Here is a 20,347-nt window from a genome sequence, read left to right as displayed (position 1 = left end):
TGACTTAACTTTCGCCTTTCCCTCCAAACCAGGGGTGGGCAATTTATTTTTACCAGGGGCTGCATGAGCAACCCGAACATTGCTGAAGGGCCCCACCGACAATATTTCAATAAAATTTTGCTCAAATTATTTTTGATGTACCGTAAGGTAAATAATAATAATGATAATAATTTAACCTAACTTAACTATATCCAAAATCAGATTGCTTTTGATGGTTTTATTTTTAACACTGTCTGACACAACACTTCCTGATGTATAATACAATATAAAAATGTCAATTTCTGTCATTTTATCCTGCATCCTCTTTAAAAGTCCAACATTTTTTCGCCGTCTGATTTGGACCACCATCTGTTGTCACACCTGCCAGCTTGTCCCATTTCAGTCCTAACATGTCCAAACACAAATTTACCTCTGTGGACAAGTCATTACCTGTGGTTGTCTCTTTAATTGACTGCATGGTTGCCAGCTCCTCCGTGATTTGAAAGTCTGCAGTTATCCCACGTAAGAAGATGAGCAGCTCTCATCCAAAGCCAGCGAAAAACAGTCAATTTCGGCCGTTCTGTTTTTCAGCTGAAGCTCCAAGTTTCCAGCGATGGGTTCAACCCGCCTTGTTACAGTGTGTCGGGAGAGTGACACGTTCTCAAATGCGCCCCTCTTCTGCGGGCATATCAGCGCAACAGAGTCCAAAAAGCACTCCTTAATAAACTCTCCGTCAGAAAACGTTTTACTTTTTCTGGCGATTTTGGGAGAAATTATGAAACTTGTCCTGACGGCTGCATCTCTGGGGATGTGAAATTTGGCAAAAATTTCACGTGGGTTTTGCAGTTTTACCATCAACACCTTAGCCTCCCTTTTGCGCACTTCATCAGACAGATTCCGGTATATTTCCTCCTGCTTCGTCGTGTAATGGCGATTCAAATTATATTCTTTAAACACAGCAACCTGTGTACCACAAATTAAGCACACGGCTTTACCTTTCATTTCTGTAAAGATTATACTTGGCCGTCCATATCTTGTTGAAAACACGGCATTCGCCATCAACTTTTCTTTTTTTAGCACGAGCTGACATCTCGGTTGTAACCGGGCATCACTTGTCGTTGTGCACCTTCACTCACAGGTTACACACGCACATACGCCCATAAATAACACTTTTCAGAATAAAAGTAGCACAGTTGTATTGCACGCACGACATAGATGTTTTTTTAAATGTATTTTGTAATTTGTGATTTCCGCTGTTCACATTCACTCACAATCTCGCACGAGCATACGTCCGCACGGAAGTAATACAAATAACGCTTTTCAAAACAAAAGCAGCACCGTTGTATTGCACACTCGACATGGATACTTTTTAAAATTTATTTTGTGATTTATGATTGGCCTCATGCGGGCCGAACAGGGATACACAAAAGGCCAGATGTGGCCCGCGGGCCGCAGACTGCCCAGGTCTGCTCTAAACACACCAATAAGCTTCTTAATAGATGTATATTACTACTCCTTTGTTACAATATATGTGGCAGTGCTCATTAATGGACATATAAAATGTGAATGTGCCAGATTGTAGCCAAAGGCAAATTGTTCATGTTCATTTTTTTGCTGTTTTTATCTCCAAAACCGGTCCGGGAAAATAATGCATACATTAAACCAGGTCGGAAAAAGGGTTGGGACATGATTTTAATGGTTTGTTTCTCTGAATCGGTTCTTCACTGTTTCTCCTTTGCATAGACTTTCTCAATTCTGGTAGTTGGAGGGCAGGATTGTGTCGATCTCTGGCTGTGGGTATGGACAAATACTATTTGAAAACTGGTTCAAAAAGTCTCATTACTCAAATTATGCCAGCAATAAAAATTCAAAAGACAGCTCGTATCTCAAAATACTCGTAGTTAAAGTATTCGTAAATCGAGGTACCACCTCACAAACTTCAAGTTTTTCAACCAGCCTAACATCCAAGTGTTTTGTTTACATCCAAGTCCATCCATCCATCCATGCATCTATTTTCTACTGCTTGTCCCTTTTTGGGATTACAGGGCGTGCTGGCGCCTACCTCAGTGCATTCGGATGGAAGGCGGCGTACACCCTGGACAAGTCGCCACCTCATCGCAGGGCCAACACAGATAGACAGACAACATTCACACTCACATTCACACACTATGGACCATTTAGTGTTGCCAATCAACCTATCCCCAGGTGCATGTCTTTGGAGGTGAGAAGAAGCCGGAGTACCCGGAGGGAACCCACGCAGTCACGGGGAGAACATGCAAACTCCACATAGAAAAAACTCGAGCCCGGGATTGAACTCAGGATTTCTCAGGACCTTCGTATTGTGAGGCACATGCACTAACCCCTCTATCACCGTGCTGCCCCCGACATCCAAGTCAATTCAACAAATTTCTTTACTGAGTTTCTTCTTAACATTTTAACAGTTTTTTGTCAGCGTTGACAGTTTAACAACCCTCTCATGTCGTTTCTGTTTGCATCAAAGACAATTTACAAACCCCTTTGACTTCTGGAACAAAACTGTTTGTTTGTTTTTATTTTTTTTAAACAAACAATTTAAAGACTTCAATGACCTTTCACAATATGTGTTTTTGTTGAGTCTTCAACACACCAAATGTACACAAAAGTAACATCACTTTTTAAAAACGTCTAAGACAATTTATGATAGGTAAAATATTTGTGTGTGCAGACGAATATATTTTTTTGAGTAGGAGATGAGTCTTACTTACTGACAGTTTTGGCTGACACTTCAGCCTTCCTCAGAGCAATCTTTGTTTCCTGGTATGATGTGTCTATAAACAGCTGGCCAGGCCCGAGAAACTTTCAAAATAAAGTAGACACACCAGAAGTAACAACAGCTCTGACGAAGCCCAAGGTGTTAGCCGAAACCGTCAGCAGGTAAGAGTCATCCCTTACTCCGAAAACTATATTTGTCTACACACAAACATCTTTTGCCTGTGTTTACAAACATCTTTTACCTGTGTTTTAAGATGACGTGATGAACTCAAACGACCCACAATATGATCTTTTCTGCAAACTTCAACAGAGCTAACACGTTTTTGCAAACATTGAAGATAATGCAGCAACACATTTTTTGAGCAAACTTCAACTTCTGGAACTAACCTAACCTACATTGTTGTGACCATCAAAGACAATTTAACAAATTGTTCAACTTCTGTTTCAAAAATGTCTTCAACTCCTGTAACAAATCTAACGTACTGACGTACTGTACAGTAAGTGTTTTAGTCAACTTAAAAAACTATTTAACTCTTTTGAACATCTTGAAAAAATTATTTAACATGCTTCCTCTTGATCAAATTCTTATGCTTATTAAAATTGTGGACAATTAACCTTAGAAAACTTTTGTTCAAGTCACAATATTTTGAGCAAACTTTCTGGTTTAAACAAAGCTAAGGTGTTTTTTTTTAAAACATCAATGCAAATTTAACCAAATTCTAATTTCTCAATTTTTTGCTAAACAGACTTGAAAAGAAAAAATATCCACAGGTTGTTTGAACTGTTTTTTTTTATTTTATTTTTATTTTGCCTATCGTTGACAATCATGAGAGACAAAACAACTAATGTATTTTTTTGTGTGCATTCTAACTCGTATAGCCTATGGGAGCCGCTTTATTCTGCCTATACAGCCTGTAAAAAAACATTCAAACACCTCCATTAGGGTTTTATATACTTGATGTAAGTATATATGTAATGTAGTAACCGGCACATTCATAATAACATTTAATAGTTACGTATTTTGATCATTTTAAGCATACGTGCCACATTAATTTAAATAAACGCATCACGTTTGCTTTTTTTTTTCTTCATTACTTATTATTACTCATTACAGACATTGACAGCCAAAATAATTAAATATCACTTACTGAACATTGTCTGCTTTCATTGGGATGCCGACTGCTAGAATGTTTGTATATTCCCATTTAGATGAAAAACTTCACTTAATCCTTTTGGGGGTGCGGGGGTACAATCGCTTTTCGTGTCGTTCTCGCCGGTTCCAGGTCCTAAATGGAGTTCAAAGTGTCCCAACTTGTCGGAGTATATAAAAAGCATGATTTATGATCTAGAATAAACTTCCAAGGAGCAGGGAAGCGAGGAAACAACAGACCACTCGATGATGTAAACATAGGCACACATCACGGCGCTGCTATAAATAGTTTTTTCTGCGTTAACGCTTATAATAACATTGTCACTATAATTTCAAGTGACGAAATGTAAATGGAATATTTTTGGCACTTTTTGAATGGTTATCAGATTTTATGGGCGGAAGAGTGGAGCTCCCATTGGCTCCGCTGTAAAGTGACTTTTATTCTCGTTGATTTAATATTTAGAATGCATTGACAAAATAAATCGATTTGCGTCATGTCTTTGATAATGATTGTAAACGATAAGACATTTTAAAAATATTTTTCTATTTAACAAACATCTTCTATCAACTGACTTCTTAAAAAATAATAATAGTACGCGACAATTTAATCTTCAAGACATCAGATTAACATTGATGACATTGTAGCAAACTTCTTTGTATTTGTAAACTGAACTCCCTGGGCGACCAGTGACTTCCAGTAAAGTCTGGATGACAACCGAGAAAGGTCGGTGACGCTGGAGAAACAGCTGACCTCCAGGAAAGACTGGCGGGGTAACAGGGGCCAGCAACTTCTGTTGCAGCACTCGCAAGAGGGCACCAAGCAAGCTACAAAACGTACTAATAAGCAATACCCCCAGAGTCTCCCGAGAGGGGGGTAGGATGAGAGACCCGCTAGGACAAATTCAACGGAAACGACAAGGACAGTGACACGGACACAGAAAAGGCTCAAACAAACCACCTTGACTGGGGAGGCATGGGAAGTGAAATGCAATTGCGGAAAGATCTGCAAAGGTGCAAGAGGGCTCAAAATACACCAGAGCAAGGCCAAGGACAAGGCCAAGTGTGGACAGGGACGGACACATGTACACTGCTCAGACGAACAGTTTGGTGAGACGCAGGAGAACCCTAGGCAGGAAGAAAACCATAGTCCCAGAGATCTCTCAGTGCGTGCAATCCCCCAAAACCCCACAAGGACAACCTCAAATGCCATCCCAGAAAGCCCACCCTAGCCAACGAAGGAAAGAATCAAGTGGCCTAAGATGAGTGACACCAAGGAGTGGTCCATGCTCGATGAATATCTGGAAATGGGACGGCGTGGCGCAGTGGAAGAGTGGCTGTGCGCAACCCGAGGGTCCCTGGTTCAATCCCCACCTAGTACCAACCTCGTCATGTCCGTTGTGTCCTGAGCAAGACACTTCACCCTTGCTCCTGATGGGTGCTCGTTAGCGCCTTGCATGGCAGCTCCCTCCATCAGTGTGTGAATGTGTGTGTGAATGGGTAAATGTGGAAGTAGTGTCAAAGCGCTTTGAGTACCTTGAAGGTAGAAAAGCGCTATACAAGTACAACCCATTTATCATTTAAATGGTGCTAGAGATGGTTCAAGCAGGTTCAGTAGAAAGGAAGGTGGTTTCACTCACAGCCATCACCTACAACTTGACAAAAGAACGGGTTGGAACAGTGCCAAGGAGAGAGAACAAAGCCAGACCAGAAAAGCAGGAAAACAGAAGAGAAAGAAAGATCAAACAACTTCGGAAGGAGATTAAAACCCTGAAAAAGCAATTCAAATTGGCAAGCATGGAAGTAAAGGAAAGTATAAAAGAACTGACAGCTAGCCTCCGCAAGTATGCTCATCAGGCTGAGAAGAGCTGAAGGGCAAAGGTAAAGGCGGAAAAGGTAGGAAGCTGCACGAGCCTGGTTCATAAAAGACCCCTATCGCTTCACCGAGTCACTTTTGGAAGAGGCGAGGTCAGGGACTCTAACAAGTTCTAAGGAGGAGTTGGAGGAGTTTGTTGAAGAGACATTCAGTGACTCTTCAAGAAACGATGCCCTACCAGAAAATCTCGGGCTTGGTACCATCAGTCCACCAACATCCTCCCTCAGCACAGAATATCCATCATGGAGAGAGGTTCCAGAGGTTGTCAAGCACGCAAGATCAGCTTCTGCCCCAGGTCCCAGCGGTATACCCTACAAAGTATACAAGAAATGCCCGAAGCTCATACACAGGCTGTGGAAGCTTATGCAGGTAATATGGACCAAAGGAAACGTACCAACAAGCTGGAGAAGGGCAGAAAGGTGCTTTGTGCCGAAGGAACGGGATCCACACAGATCAGCCAGTTCCGAACCATTTCCTTGCTAAGTGTGGAGGGGAAAATCTTCTTTTCAGTGCTGGCCAAAAGAATGAACTCCTTCATGACCCGGAATGGATATATTAAGACCTCTATCCAGAAGGGCGGTATCGAAGGGTTCTCCGGGTGCCTGGAGCATACAGGGGTCCTCAGCCAACTTATACAAGAAGCAAAGGAGAAGAAAGGCAACCTAACAGTAGCCTGGCTTGATTTTGCTAATGCGTATGGGTCAATTCCCCATAACGTGATCCAAGTGGCTGTGGGCCATTACCACATCCCACATCACATCCAGGGGATGATCACCAGCTACCTGGGAGACATCAAGCTACGATTCCAAGCAGCCAGGTTCACAACTAAATGGCAGCCAGTGGAGAAGGGAATAGTGACAGGGTGCACCATCGGTCCCATCTTGTTTGTCATGGGAATGAACCTGATCATCTCTGCAGCGATCATAAAGTCAAAAGGACCAAAGACTGCAGCAGGAAGTCAACAACTAGCAATCAGGGCATTCATGGATGATCTTACCGTGATAACACCAACTCACATGCAGGCGAGATGGGTCCTGGCGTAACTGGATCGTATGGCTACTTGGGTGAACATGATATTCAAGCCCAAGAAATCAAGGTGTCTGGTGATCCAAAAGGGGAAAACAACGGGAAAGTTCAAGCTGCTTGTTCAGGGGGCAGCAATCCCGAACATCCAAGGGAACCCTATTAAATGCCTTGGAAAGTGGTATGATGATTCCATGATGGATAAAAACAGTATCTCCAGCACCGAAAATCAAGTTGAAGAATGGTTGAAAAAGATTGACAAGTCTGGTCTGCCTGGGAAATACAAGTGCTGGATCTACCAGCATGGCCTACTCCAAAGACTTATGTGGCTTCTCACCGAGTACGAAGTGGCGATAACAACAGTTGAAGGGTTGGAGAGGAAGTTCAACAAGCACCTTTGGAAATGGTTGGGAATACCCCCAAGCTTTATATCTACGGGGCTCTACATAAGGTCGGGTCATCTCCAGCTCCCCATGTCTTCAGTTCTGGAGGAGTTTAAAGTTGCAAAATGCAGACTTTCCCTGACGAATAGGGACTCCCAAGATCGACTGATCAGGGTAGCTGGAATAAGAACAAGATCTGGCAGGAAGTGGGCCACCAGCACTGCTATTATCCAGGCAGAATCATCTCTCAGGACCAAAGATACCATCGGAAGCCTCTGCACTGGAAGACAGGGTGTAGGAACATCACATTTCCAGTAGTGGTCCAAGTCCACTCCCAGGGAAAAGAGGACCATGATTCAGGATGAAGTTCGAAACCTTGAGGAAGAAGGGAGAAGAGCTAAAGCCATCGCAACCCAAGGTGCCTGGACAAGGTGGAACCTTCCCAAGAGGAACGTGACGTGGAGTGAACTGTGGAGGCTGGAGCCGTTTCGTATCTTGTTTCTGCTTCGAGCAGTATATGACACCCTGCTGACCCCAGTCAACTTGCATAGGTGGGGAATGAGGGAGGACCCGCTGTGCAGGTTGTGTGGCGGTGAAGTAACTATGGCGCACATTCTTTCTGGGTGCAAAACAGCATTGACCCAGGAAAGATACGCCATGACAAGGTGTTGGCAATGCTCGCAGACATCTTGGAGCAAGAGAGGAGAAAGAAACACCCAGCCAAAACTAAGCCATTGCTGAGCACAGTCACCTTCATGAAAGAGGGTCATAGACCAGTTTTCCAAGGCCAAGCCAACCAAAACCTCCTGCATTTGGCCCAGGGATGGGAGATGGAGGTCGACCTGGAGAGGAAGTTCCTCTTCCCAGAGGCGGTACTGTCCACCACACTGAGACCAGACATAATTATGTGGTCCCCAGAGGGAAAGAAAATCATCCTGGTGGAACTTACTGTCCCGTGGGAGGAGGGATGTGAGAAAGTGGCAGAGAGGAAGAAAACAAATTACCAACAACTTGTCCAGGACTGCCGGGACAAGGGGTGGACAGCATGGCTGATGACAGTGGAAGTTAGTTGTCGAGGATTCCCTGCTCAATCTGTGTGGAATTTGATGACAAAGGTCAGATTGAGAGGTCACTTGTGGAAAACAGCCGTTTGTAGGCTGGGAGAAGCGGCAGAGAGAGCGTCCTGTTGGCTCTGGCATAAAAGAAAGGACAATGGCTGTAAGCCTGGATGAGAGGAGCAGTGATCTGGCCAATCACTGCTGACCCACCAACCGGAGAGTGTTGTGGTTAAGGGTCGAAACACTCGGTGAACGTTGGGGACCACCTGATGACCTCTTGTCCAGGCCAAAGCTTTATCTATTAGAAATGGATTATAATAGCATCTTAGATGTATTTGCAAACTTTAACAAACATATTTTACAAACCTTACACAATGTATACACTATTCTTCAACTTTTGTAACAAACCTCAAGTATATATGTTATAACGTATATTTTGTAAACATCATAGGCAATCCAACAATCTTAACGTCTTTACAACATTTCTTTCACTAGCTTCTTCTTGATCAGATTCTCCATCTTAAATGTTTTCGTTAACATTGAAGACATATTAGCATGTTCAGCAAATTTCACGTACGTGTTCGTGTTACACATTGAAGACAACATAGTACCCATAAAAAAAATCTAAGAAAACTCTTAAAAACTTTTTTTTTAAATAAACTTTGATTCAAACATGGAAATGTCTTGTTGCTGTACACTGTTCTACTCCACTTAGAGCAAATTATTGGACCCAAGTGTACTTACTGTAACAGTTGTTCCTGTTCTAGATCCAAAATAGTTCTATGTAGAAATATGGGGAAACAACTACAAATGTACACTTCATTCACTAACTGTGTAACAAAAAAGATCAGTCAGAATAATACATAATGTTGGATATAGAGAACATACAAACCCTTTATTTATTGAATCAAAAATATTGAAATTCAACGATTTGGTGCATTTGCAGACAGTTAAAATTGTATACTAAGCAAACTATAACCTGCTACCCAAGAATGTACAACAATTATTCTCAACAAAAGAGTGTGGAAGTCTTCTTCTTCCCCTCGGGGTTCGTCGGACCAACAGGACCACAACACCTCAAGACGTGGATTTTACAAGAGTTTTATTTCTGTTTTGGCTGCCGTCAAGCCCTTCTGCTTTTCAGCCAAGTCTTGCGTCTTCCTTTTTGCTTTTCAACATAGTCTGGTCTCTCCGGCTTTCACTGACTCCTCTCCCCCTATTGCTCATGGTCTCCGGCGCTGCTAATAAAGGAACAGGTGATTAGATAACTGGTTCCAGCTGAGAATCCACTCACCTGTTGGCTGCTTCATAGCCGGCCCCTGCACACACCCCGCTTGTAAGGAACGCGTGGACCACGCCCCTCTCCACAAGGAGAAATATAACCTTGGGGGAAAATATCATTTAATACATGTTTATGCTCGTACAACACCTAAAACCTTTAGTATAGCAGTATGTGGAATTAAATTATGGAATGGATTAACAAAAGAAATCAAACAAAGCACCAATATGATTCAGTTTAAGAGACGGTTCAAACTACAAGTGTTCACAAAGTGCACAGAACAAGAATTATGATGAACATCTTGAACCTTTTTTTATTGAGACAAAGATTATTTATATATTTAATATTCATTTTCTCACTACGGTATATTATTTATTTGATCACTGTTCTGTTACAGAGAACAAGGACATTGGAAAAAATTGCTATGTTATGAAAAGAGGTAGGATTAAATAAACTCTGCATCTTCCTACTCCTTTTCGGACGCGCTGTAATGAAACAGCTGTAAATATGTCATGCATTACATTGTATCGAATGCATGTTCATAATAAACTGAAACCGGACTGAACAGAACTGACAAATGGCTACAGGCACAGTCCCTGAATTGTCAAACACTAACCTGACACCTTGTGATATTTTCCTTGAAATGTTAGAAATCTTGAATTTTTGTTCTATTTGATTTCCAAAGGTCTGCTGTGCGCTTTTTTTCTTCTTTCCAGTCTAAAAGTAAAGCTGAGGTATTTTGTCTGCTTTCAACAGATAACCCCAGGCATTGCCTGTCCTGCAAAGACGGCTTTTACAAGTAAGGCTGTGTGCCTTGTGTGAACTCAGCCTATGACGTCACTGCTACACTAGAATTGAATGGACGTTTTGGACTTGAGAGTGAAACGGATTTGGGTGTGTGGTTGCGTGAAGGAGCTCATCCACTGCCACCTTTGTGATCAGTTTCCAGGATGGCTGCTACAAAAACTGCCCCGCTAAAACGTACAGCGTAGAGGAGGAGATGGCCTGCGTTCCGTGTGACGACAACTGTGTGAGCTGCGACCAGCACGAGTGCTACTGGTGCGAGACTGACCTCTTCCTGTCAGGTACTACCTCCCCTGCTATAGGAAGGACGAGATATGGCCATTGAAAGCAATAATACAATTTCACAGACTGAAAAAGCAGTAAAATAAACAGTTGGTCATTAAAGCGGTTGTTGATCACCACGTTCAGTTGAAGCTTCTCTGTCAAAGTCTGCATTTAATTTTCCGGGGAAAGGCCAGCAAAGGCCGATTGTTTCGGGGGTTTCCGGATTTTGGTGCCTCTCTCGGACATCACCCGGGGTTAACATTCTCCGATTGTCACTCGGACTATTAAGGGCGTGCCGTGATGGCGTTACTTTTAACGTCCTCTACAACATATCATCGCCCGCCTTTACGCCATGCTATCTCGCTGCTTCTATCGCCACACGTACGAGATTGCAAGGCTTATAGTCAACAGCCATACAGGTTACACTGACGTTTGTGATATAAACAGCTTTAAAACTCTTACTAATATGCACCACACTGTGAAGCCACACCAAACAAGAATAACACATTTCAAGAGAACATCCTCTCAGTAACACAACATAAACGCAACATAACAATTACCCAGAATCCCAAGCATCCATGATGATGCCAGGCTATATTATACACCCCCGCACTCCCACACCCGCCCACCTCAACCGACGCACGGAGGGTGGGGGCGTCGTTGGTGCTAGCGGGGTGTAAAATATAGCCTAGAATCATCATGGATGCTTGGGATTCTGGGTAATTGTTATGTTGTGTTACTGTGAGGATATTCTCCCGAAATGTGTTTGTCATTCTTGTTTGGTGTGGGTTCACAGTGTGGCGCATATTAGTAAGAGTGTTAAAGTTGTTTATATCACAACCGTCAGTGTAACCTGTATGGCTGTTGACTACAAGCCTTGTAATCATGTACATGTATCAGCGGAAACAACGTACAACTTGTTGCTGAGCTGGCAAGCTGTTTGTACATGTTGTAGAAAGCGTCAAAGGCAACGGCTTCATAGTACGCCCTTATTATTGTTATCTGGGTGACCATCAGCAGGTATCAGCGAGGATGGTTGCGGCTCCCATTATGTTCTTTATTTCGTGAAACGGGTTAAATTGGCTCTTTGAGTGGTAAAGGTTGCCGACCCCTAGCCTAGAGTAAAATCCCCACCTTCTGGTCTGGATTGCCAATTGCAACTTTTTGAGTCGTTTTAACATAGAATGTGTCATGATCCGTTGCCCAGATCAGGATTTGTTTAGTTTTGACTCCATCGGTTCTGTTTTCAGCACCCTTGAATTTGTGTGTTTTGTTGACCATGGGTGGTGACTAGTTTCACCTGTCCGGGACGCTCACCTGCTGCCAGGCACTAATCAGAGAGCTACTTATTCCTATTTTTCACCACAATCAGTCTTGCTTCCTTGTTTGCACTACGCAACATTGAGGACATCTTCTATTTTGCTTCCACGCAAATCGTTAAGCACTTCTACGAGCTTTGATTCCTGTTCCTGTGCTAAGATTTTCTGTAGCTCCCACGCTATTGGCACGTTTCTCTGTCTTTTTGTATTTTTATATGATTCATGGACAATATGTCAATGTTGGAATGATGAGGAGATCATGTCATTTATTGAACACCAATGCTCTGCTGTTATTGTATCATTCATTTATCATGTCATATTTAACCTATTGTGTTGAAGTCTGGGGAAATTGTTATAAATCACATCTACAACCTTTAGTCACTCTGCAGAAAAAGGCCATCAGGATTGTTTCCAATGTTCACTACAGACATCATTCAAATCCACTATTTATGAACTTAAAGCAACTTAAACTGAACGATGTGATCAATTTTAAAACTGCTCAAATTATGTTTAGGGCATCCCAAAACTCTCTACCATCCAATATACAGAACCTATTCCATGACAGAGATGATCACCATAGTTACAGTTTAAGAGGAAACAAGAAATTATATTTGCCTGAATTTAGAACCACTTTAAGATCAATGTGCATTTCAGTGCGTGGAGTCAGTCTGTGGAACAACTTAGGGGACGAGTTAAAAACGTGTTCTAGCATGATTCAATTTAAAACACTGTTTAAAAAAGAAGTACTGAAGAAGTACGATGAGGAAAGAGAGTGATGCCCTCAGCACAGAGCGATGGAAGAGAGGTGTATGGTCGGAGAGTGTTTGGGCCTGTGTGTGTGTGTGTGTGTGTGTGTGTGTGTGTGTGTGTGTGTGTGTGTGTGTGTGTGTGTGTGTGTGTGTGTGTGTGTGTGTGTGTGTGTGTGTGTGTGTGTGTGTGTGTGTGTGTTTGTTTTGTCTCGTCTTGTCTTGTCTCATGGTATTGTTAGTATATAGGAGTTTTTCTTGTTTTGTTTATAGAGTATTGTTTTTGTATTATATTGTTTATGTCAAATGTGGAATGAGTGGGAGGAGTTGGGCTATTATAAGCAGCTGCTTCATCCAACCCCTTTTCAAGCCTTGCATAAATATCTTTGCCAACGTGTAAAAAAAACAAAAACTGTGTTTAGTTGTACTGTGCAGGTTTGAAATAAATATTTCAATTCAATTCAATGTCTCACCTGCACCTCGCCTCCGGAGTTCCTGCTACATCCTGGTAGAACGATCCGTGCAGTTAAACGCGGCCCCGTCGTTACTGAATGCCTTAAACCACAACAATTTGATTCACACAGTGACTGCAACTTCCAAAGAACCACCGTCCTTCCTCCAGAGCAGCGTTTCTTAACTAAGGGCCGTCCAGAAATATCTGTTTCTCAGCTCTGGTCCGAATGGACCACAGTGGTACTGTGTTGTAATACCCTGTTCCACCACTTGTAGCAGTAATGTAGCAGTAGCAGTATCAAACAAACAGAAGAAGTCTGAAGCCAAAGTCATGGAGAAGTTTGTCGAGCGCAAAATTGATGACTAAAGTGGTGAAGCTTTAGTCTTTCATTGGCAATTTCTTAAAAAAACGTATATATCCTTATCTATTACTAATTTAGTTAGAATTCATTTATTTATGCACTGCGTAATTGTATGTAAATGTGTTTTTTATCAGTTTTTATGAGTCCCTTCTTTTTGCAGTATTTTTAATTAGTCATTATTTTGTGACGACCTAAGCCTAGATAATAATCTCTGTGATTATCACATGCTTTCATATCCTTTGACAAGGTTTATTCTGTTCAACTGTCAGTGGTTTAAGTATAATTATTGAATACGATTGGTGGTGACTTGTCCAGGGTGTACACCGCCTTCTGCCCGAGTGTAGCTGAGATAGGCTCCAGCGCCTCCCGCGACCCTGAAAGGAATAAGCGGTAGAAAATGGATGGATGGATGACTAATTCAGTGGTAATATTTGAGTGGGGCAGCATGGTGTAACAGGGGTTAGTGCATTTGCCTCGTAATACGAAGGTCCTGGGTTTGATCCCTGGGATCCGGCTTCCTCCAAAGACATGCACCTGGAGATAGGTTGATTGGCCCTAGTGTGTGAATGTGAGTGTGAATGTTGTCTGTCTGTCTGTGTTGGCCCTGCGATGAGTTGGCGACTTGTCCAGGGTGTAAACCGCCTTTCCGCCCAAATGTAGCTGAGATAGGCTCCAGCACCCCCCACCACCCCGAAAGAGAAAAGCGATAAAAAATGGATGGATTGATGGAATATATGAGTGGGACTCCGGACCGGTCTGTAGTGGCAAAGTTGGGCTAAAAGGTTAAGAACCCCTGCTCTCGAGAGGACAATTGTGTTTTCCGAAATGTGTAACTCTGACAGAAGAACTAGACCAAAAACAAAAGTCCACTGCAGAGAAAGCTGGATCTTAAGAGAATATATATAGATACATGTGCACTCAAAAGTACTCTTTATTATTATTAATAAATACATTAATAAAATATTTTATAAATACAAATAGACAACCTGAAGGAAATAAAGAGATATTTAAATTGGTTTTGTTTTCTTAGGTACTCTGCAAAGTACAGCAAGATAGTATATTAAAATATAATTTACCATGAACGTCGAAATCACTTTTAATGCAGCTATGAAATATCAAATCTAACAGATTGACTTTATTGACCCGAACATAACAATATAAGTATTTTCATTATAAGCTGTGTTTCCCAAGAAAAAAGTCTGTAAAAGAAAGGTCGTATTATTTTCGGGTCAATACCTGAAAAACAGCAAGTGGCGCCAAACGACTTCTCCCCAAACAAGTCAGAGCTTCTCTTCCCGTCACTCACATAGCAGGGTCCTGGACCAATGCAACCATACAGTACATATATATATTTATTTATTTATTCATTTATTTTAAGATTAATTTTGTCTTTAAAAAGGTATGTTGAAATATAAGAAAAGATTTAGAGAAAATTAAATATAATCTGAGGGGTCAACAAAAACAATTTGACTAGACCTGGGGCTGCATAATTTGTTACATAGCTAAATTAAAGACACTATAGGATACATTTAACACTCACTGTTGACAATGAACCTTTCCACTTACCTCTACTCCTTTGTTTTTGTTTGTTTTTATTCAATGACACGTTTTATGTTTGATTTCTGTTTTCTCAGTACCTGTATTAGGATTTCCCTATCAAATGGATTGTGGCTGGTCTCCAACCCGGATCGTGTGGGTTGCAGTGCCGATTGATACAGGACGCATCATAACAGGATTGACTCGAGTGTATTATTTCAATAAACCTTTTGTCTGGCCAGTCGGCCGCGCCAATTTCTGGCTCGCTGGCTCTTCCTGTTCGTCGCGGCGCACCTTTTGGTGGCTGCGTCTGCTGCGTCTGCTGCGTCTGCTGCGGGGGCTCATCTTGATCTGGGTGCCTCTCGTCTTGATCGTGCTCTTCGTTCGCCGTGGTCTTCTCGCCTACTTCTGCCTCGATCGCTTCTCCTTCGCCCCTTTTATTCTGCAGAAGAAGATGCAGAGATTGCGAGCAGGTGAGTCGCTTACGCACGTGACTCGGCTTGCTGCAGCATCGCTCCGAGTGCGCCACGCCTCTCCTCTCTGCTGTATGCTCCGCCTTCTGGCCTCCATCTTGGGTAGGACAGCCATTTTTCCGAGCCTGCTGTCGGCTTGTCGGCTCCGTCTCTCCACATGGATAAATAAAATTTTTTTTTTTTTTTTAAAAGATATGTTTCCAAAAACGTGACGTAAGAAAGAGGGGTCGGTTTATATTCACATCAATACTGGTGTAATGATGAATAATTATGCAAAGGAAAACATTTCAAAACGGTGCTTTAGTCTCTGTCTACTATTATAAAACCTAATTTAGAATAGCATAATACCTTTTAAATAGATTTTTATTAGGAGTATGTAAATAGACGCATAAATAAGTAGTTTAACACAACCGCAGGGTGCAGTAAATGCTTGCCAGGTTTTGAAAGTGCTTGAAAAGTGCTAGAATTTGACCCTGGTGACGATGTATTGAACCTGTCATTCAGATAGATCCTTTTGTTTGTTTTGTCCTTCAGAGGGGAAATGCGTGTCCGTATGCCCAGACGGTTACTACGGCGACGAAGACACAAATGACTGTGAAGAGTGTCACACAGACTGCGAGTCGTGCAGTGGCCCCCACGTCCACGACTGTGCTTCCTGTGAAGAGGGCAAAACACTGGAAATTGGACAGTGTGTGTCTGACGAGGACATATGTCCATTTGGGACCTTTCGCAGTGGTGAGGACAACTCTTCAACGTTGCATTCATCTTGCCTCTTCTCCAAAATCAATCAGGGATCTTTTTGGAAACTCAAGTACTTAGTCAGAGCTGCTGAACCTCGACCAGAAAGACTGAGATAATTGATTGAACACTCCTGAAGAATCTGTACTCCGCAACCAACATTTTTAACACAAAACACATTTAACAGACAATATTTTTTTAACATGCAGAATATATTCGACTTGTTCGTTACATGCAAAATTTTGTAGGGGTGTAACAGTACGTGTATTCAGTATTGAACCGTTCCGGTACGGGGGTTTTGGTCCGGTTCAGAGGTGTATCAAACGAGTTTCCACATGGACATATTAAAGGGTAACATTATCACAATTTCAGAAGTCTTAAAACCAATAAAAATCAGTTCCCAGTGGCTTATTTTCTTTTTCGAAGTTTTTTTCAAAATTTTACCCATCACGCAATATCCCGAAAAACGGCTTTAAAGTGCCTGATTTTAACCATCGTTATAGTCACCCGTCTATTTTCCTGTGACGTCACTGCGTGACATCCCCACAAACAAAGATGGCGGATAGCACAGAAAGGTATAGCATAGTAGTTTGGATTCAGACTCGGATTTCAGCGGCGCAAGCGATTCAAAAGATTACGCATGTATTGAAACGGATGGTTGGAGTGTGGAGGCAGATAGCGAAAACGAAATTGAAGAAGAAACTGGAGCTATTGAGCCATATCACGACAGACAGCGGAATGGGAGGAAGCAAGGACGGATTCGGCGATCGCCTTCTAATAAACGATTGTTATGTATTTGTTTGGCATTAAATGTGGGTGAAGGGAAAGGCTGGATACAAATATAGCTACAAATGAGGCATAATGATGCAATATGTACATACAGCTAGCCTAAATAGATGTTAGCATCGATTAGCTTGCAGTCATGCCGTGAGCAAATATGTCTGATTAGCACATAAGTCAATAACTTCAACAAAACTCACCTTTGTGATTTCGTTGACTTTATCGTTGGAAATGCATCTGCTTTGAGTGTCGCAGGATATCCACACATCTCTGTGCCATCTCTGTGGTATCATCGCTATCGTCGGAAAAGTGTGCAAGGGACTTTCGCATCTTTTGACCACTAGTGCGGTGCAACTTGAATCTGTCGATTGGTATGTGTTTGTTTGGCAATAAATGTGGGTGGAGGGAAAGGCTGGATGCAAATATAGCTACAAATGAGGCATAATGATGCAATATGTACATACAGCTAGCCTAAATAGCATGTTAGCATCGATTAGCATGCCGTGACCATTGATATGTCTGATTAGCACACTCCACGTAAGTCAACTTGAATCCGTCCCTGTTAGTGTTGTTACACCCTCCGACAACACACCGACGAGGTATGATGTCTCCAAGGTACGGAAAACAGTCAAAAAACGGAAAATAACAGAGCTGATTTGACTTGGTGCGTGTAATGTGTTTGAGAAAGTGGCGGATTGCTTCCTGTTGTGACGTCACTGGTGAAAGGTCATTGCTCCGACAGCGAACAATTGAAAGGCGTTTCAACCGCCAAATTCACCCTTTTAGAGTTCGTAAATCGGTTCAAAAAACATATGGTCTTTTTTCTGATACATCAAGGTATATATTGACGCTTACATAGGTCTGGTGATAATGTTCCCCTTCAAGTAGCATACCGCACGTTGTGTAAACAATGCACGCTGAGGCACAACACACGGCATGTTAGCAGCCACCGCGATATGATAGACTGACCATACCTCCTCTTTTCACCGGATATGTCCTCTTTTGCAGGGCTGTCTGGGTGGGGTTTCTTAAATGCCTCAAAAAAATAATTTTAAGTTATGGTTGCGTGTATTTTCAATGTACGTTCAGGGTTAAGACAGAGCTAAAAACAAAACAAATTGTGCATGCAGCAGCATTCGTAAGGGAAGGGCAGAGACAGAGCGCGAGAGACTTGTGATAAACGCGCATGCGTCGCCAGGCTCTGCTCTTATCCATAGATTTATCAGATTTGATTTTCTATTATCTATAGCAGGGGTGTCAAAAGTGTGCCCCGGAGGCCATTTGCGGCCCACAGCTAATGTTTTAAAGGCCCATGGCACATTTGAAAAATACTATTAAAATAAACAAAAACATAACAAAAGTGAAATAAAAAAACTTAAAGGCTAAATGTAATTTGGAAAAAGTTGCATTGTTGACTAATAAAACTTCCTCAATAACCCTCAAAATGGCTTAGGATTCTCTGTGAGATTGATACTATTTTGATCATATCTATTTATTTGCAAACTTTGGAAGTCTTTTGGCTGCGATGAGGGGGCGACTTGTCCAGGGTGTAAAGCCTTCCGCCCGATTGTAGCTGAGATAGGCACCAGCGCCACCCGCGACCCCAAAGGGAATAAGCGGTAGAAATGGATGGATGGATGGATGGAAGTCTTTTAGTGTCATAAATCAGATATAGTGGGGTTTGCATGTTCTCCCTGTGACTGTGTGGGTTCTCTTTGGGTACTCCAGCTTCCTAACAAAGGCAAAGACATGCACCTGGGGATAGGCCCCTCCCACCTCTAAAGACATGCACCTGGGGATAGGCCCCTCCCACCTCCAAAGACATGCACCTGGGGATAGGCCCCTGCCACTTCCAAAGACATGCACGTGGGGATAGGCCCCTCCCACCTCCAAAGACATGCACTTGGGGATAGGCCCCTCCCCCCTCCAAAGACATGCACCTGGGGATAGGCCCCTCCCACTTCCAAAGACATGCACCTGGGGATAGGCCCCTCCCACTTCCAAAGACATGCACCTGGGGATAGGCCCCTCCCACCTCTAAAGACATGCACTTGGGGATAGGCCCCTCCCACCTCCAAAGACATGCACTTGGGGATAGGCCCCTCCCACCTCCAAAGACATGCACCTGGGGATAGGCCCCTCCCACTTCCAAAGACATTCACCTGGGGATAGGCCCCTCCCACTTCTAAAGACATGCACCTGGGGATAGGTTGATTGGCAACACTAAATGGTCCCTAGTGTGTGAATGTGAGTGTGAATGTTATCTGTCTATCTGTGTTGGCCCTGTGATGAGATGGTGACTTGTCCAGTCCAAAATTAAAAGACTTACATAAGTTTCATAATGATGGCAACACATGATGTAAGTAGCTAATTAGTTGTATTAGCTTACTATAAAATGACTATGTATCGCAGGCTGATGCAAATCTCCGTGACAGAGATGTTGAAATATAAAATTTATTCTACACATTTTTACAACTTTGGAAAACATTAGTAAAACTTCTCAGTGGGTGAGATAACCCCTGGAAATGACTGTCTTAGAATGGCCAAAGGTATAGATGTGTGTGTCAGGCTGTCTAATGGATTTAATACAATCCAGACCACAACGTTTGCTGTGGTCTGGAACAACATGGCACACGAACAACTATCAGAAATACAGCCGATATTACATACAGATAATGTGTCATGAAACATGGAAAAATAAACTAAATACACAGAGGACATAAGTAAAATAAATTAAATATACCTACAAATGAGGCATAATGATGCAATATGTACATACAGCTAGTTAGCAGTCATGCACTGACCAAATATACCTGATTAGCACTCCAACAAGTCGATAACATCTACAAAGCTCACCTTTGTGCATTCATGCTCTGTATAAAAGGTTTGGTGAACTAAATGAGACAAAGAAGGAGTGGCTTAAATTCCGTCTTTCTGCGGCAGCGTCTGAGAAAGTTGTACCTGCAAACAAACTGTTGAGTCACAGTCCACAAAACGGTGATTTCAAGGGCCGATGAAATTAGTAAGACAAAACAGCGCTCGACAAATACTGTACAGTGTTTAATACAGCAATACAATACAGCAACACACTGCTGATGGAATTTTGATTTTCCTGAGGGAACTCTCCTGTGGGAATCAATTAAGTACTATCTTTATTTCTATCCATCTATCTGTCTATCTATCTATGTATCTATCTATCCATCCATCCATCCATCCATCTATCTATCTACTCTCATCAGTGAAACATAAACACAAACGTATTAAAAAGCGGGCTTTCTAACAACGAGGAAGGTTTGTGTCGTGTTTGTCCTCCTACAGAAACCATATTCAAAAAACCTACTTTTCACCCTATTTTTTTTCCATTTTCATAAATTTT

The 20,347-nt window shown here is 42.3% G+C and overlaps 1 protein-coding gene across 1 annotated transcript in view; it reads left to right on the top strand.

The window, feature by feature from the left end:
- Positions 1 to 20,347, top strand: part of LOC133536657 (proprotein convertase subtilisin/kexin type 5-like) — a 150,718-nt gene that overhangs the window by 89,272 nt on the left and 41,099 nt on the right. Inside the window, exons 24-26 of the mRNA XM_061877277.1 lie at positions 10,253 to 10,295; positions 10,439 to 10,581; positions 15,988 to 16,188. Coding sequence (XP_061733261.1) covers positions 10,253 to 10,295; positions 10,439 to 10,581; positions 15,988 to 16,188 — 387 coding nt within the window. The remainder of the gene's footprint in view (positions 1 to 10,252; positions 10,296 to 10,438; positions 10,582 to 15,987; positions 16,189 to 20,347) is intronic.

The sequence above is a fragment of the Nerophis ophidion genome, linkage group LG17 (genome assembly GCF_033978795.1).
Source record: "Nerophis ophidion isolate RoL-2023_Sa linkage group LG17, RoL_Noph_v1.0, whole genome shotgun sequence".
Classification (NCBI taxonomy): Eukaryota; Metazoa; Chordata; class Actinopteri; order Syngnathiformes; family Syngnathidae; genus Nerophis; species Nerophis ophidion.
Note: the sequence above shows the minus strand (reverse complement) of the source record. Positions and strands in the feature narration are given on the sequence as shown.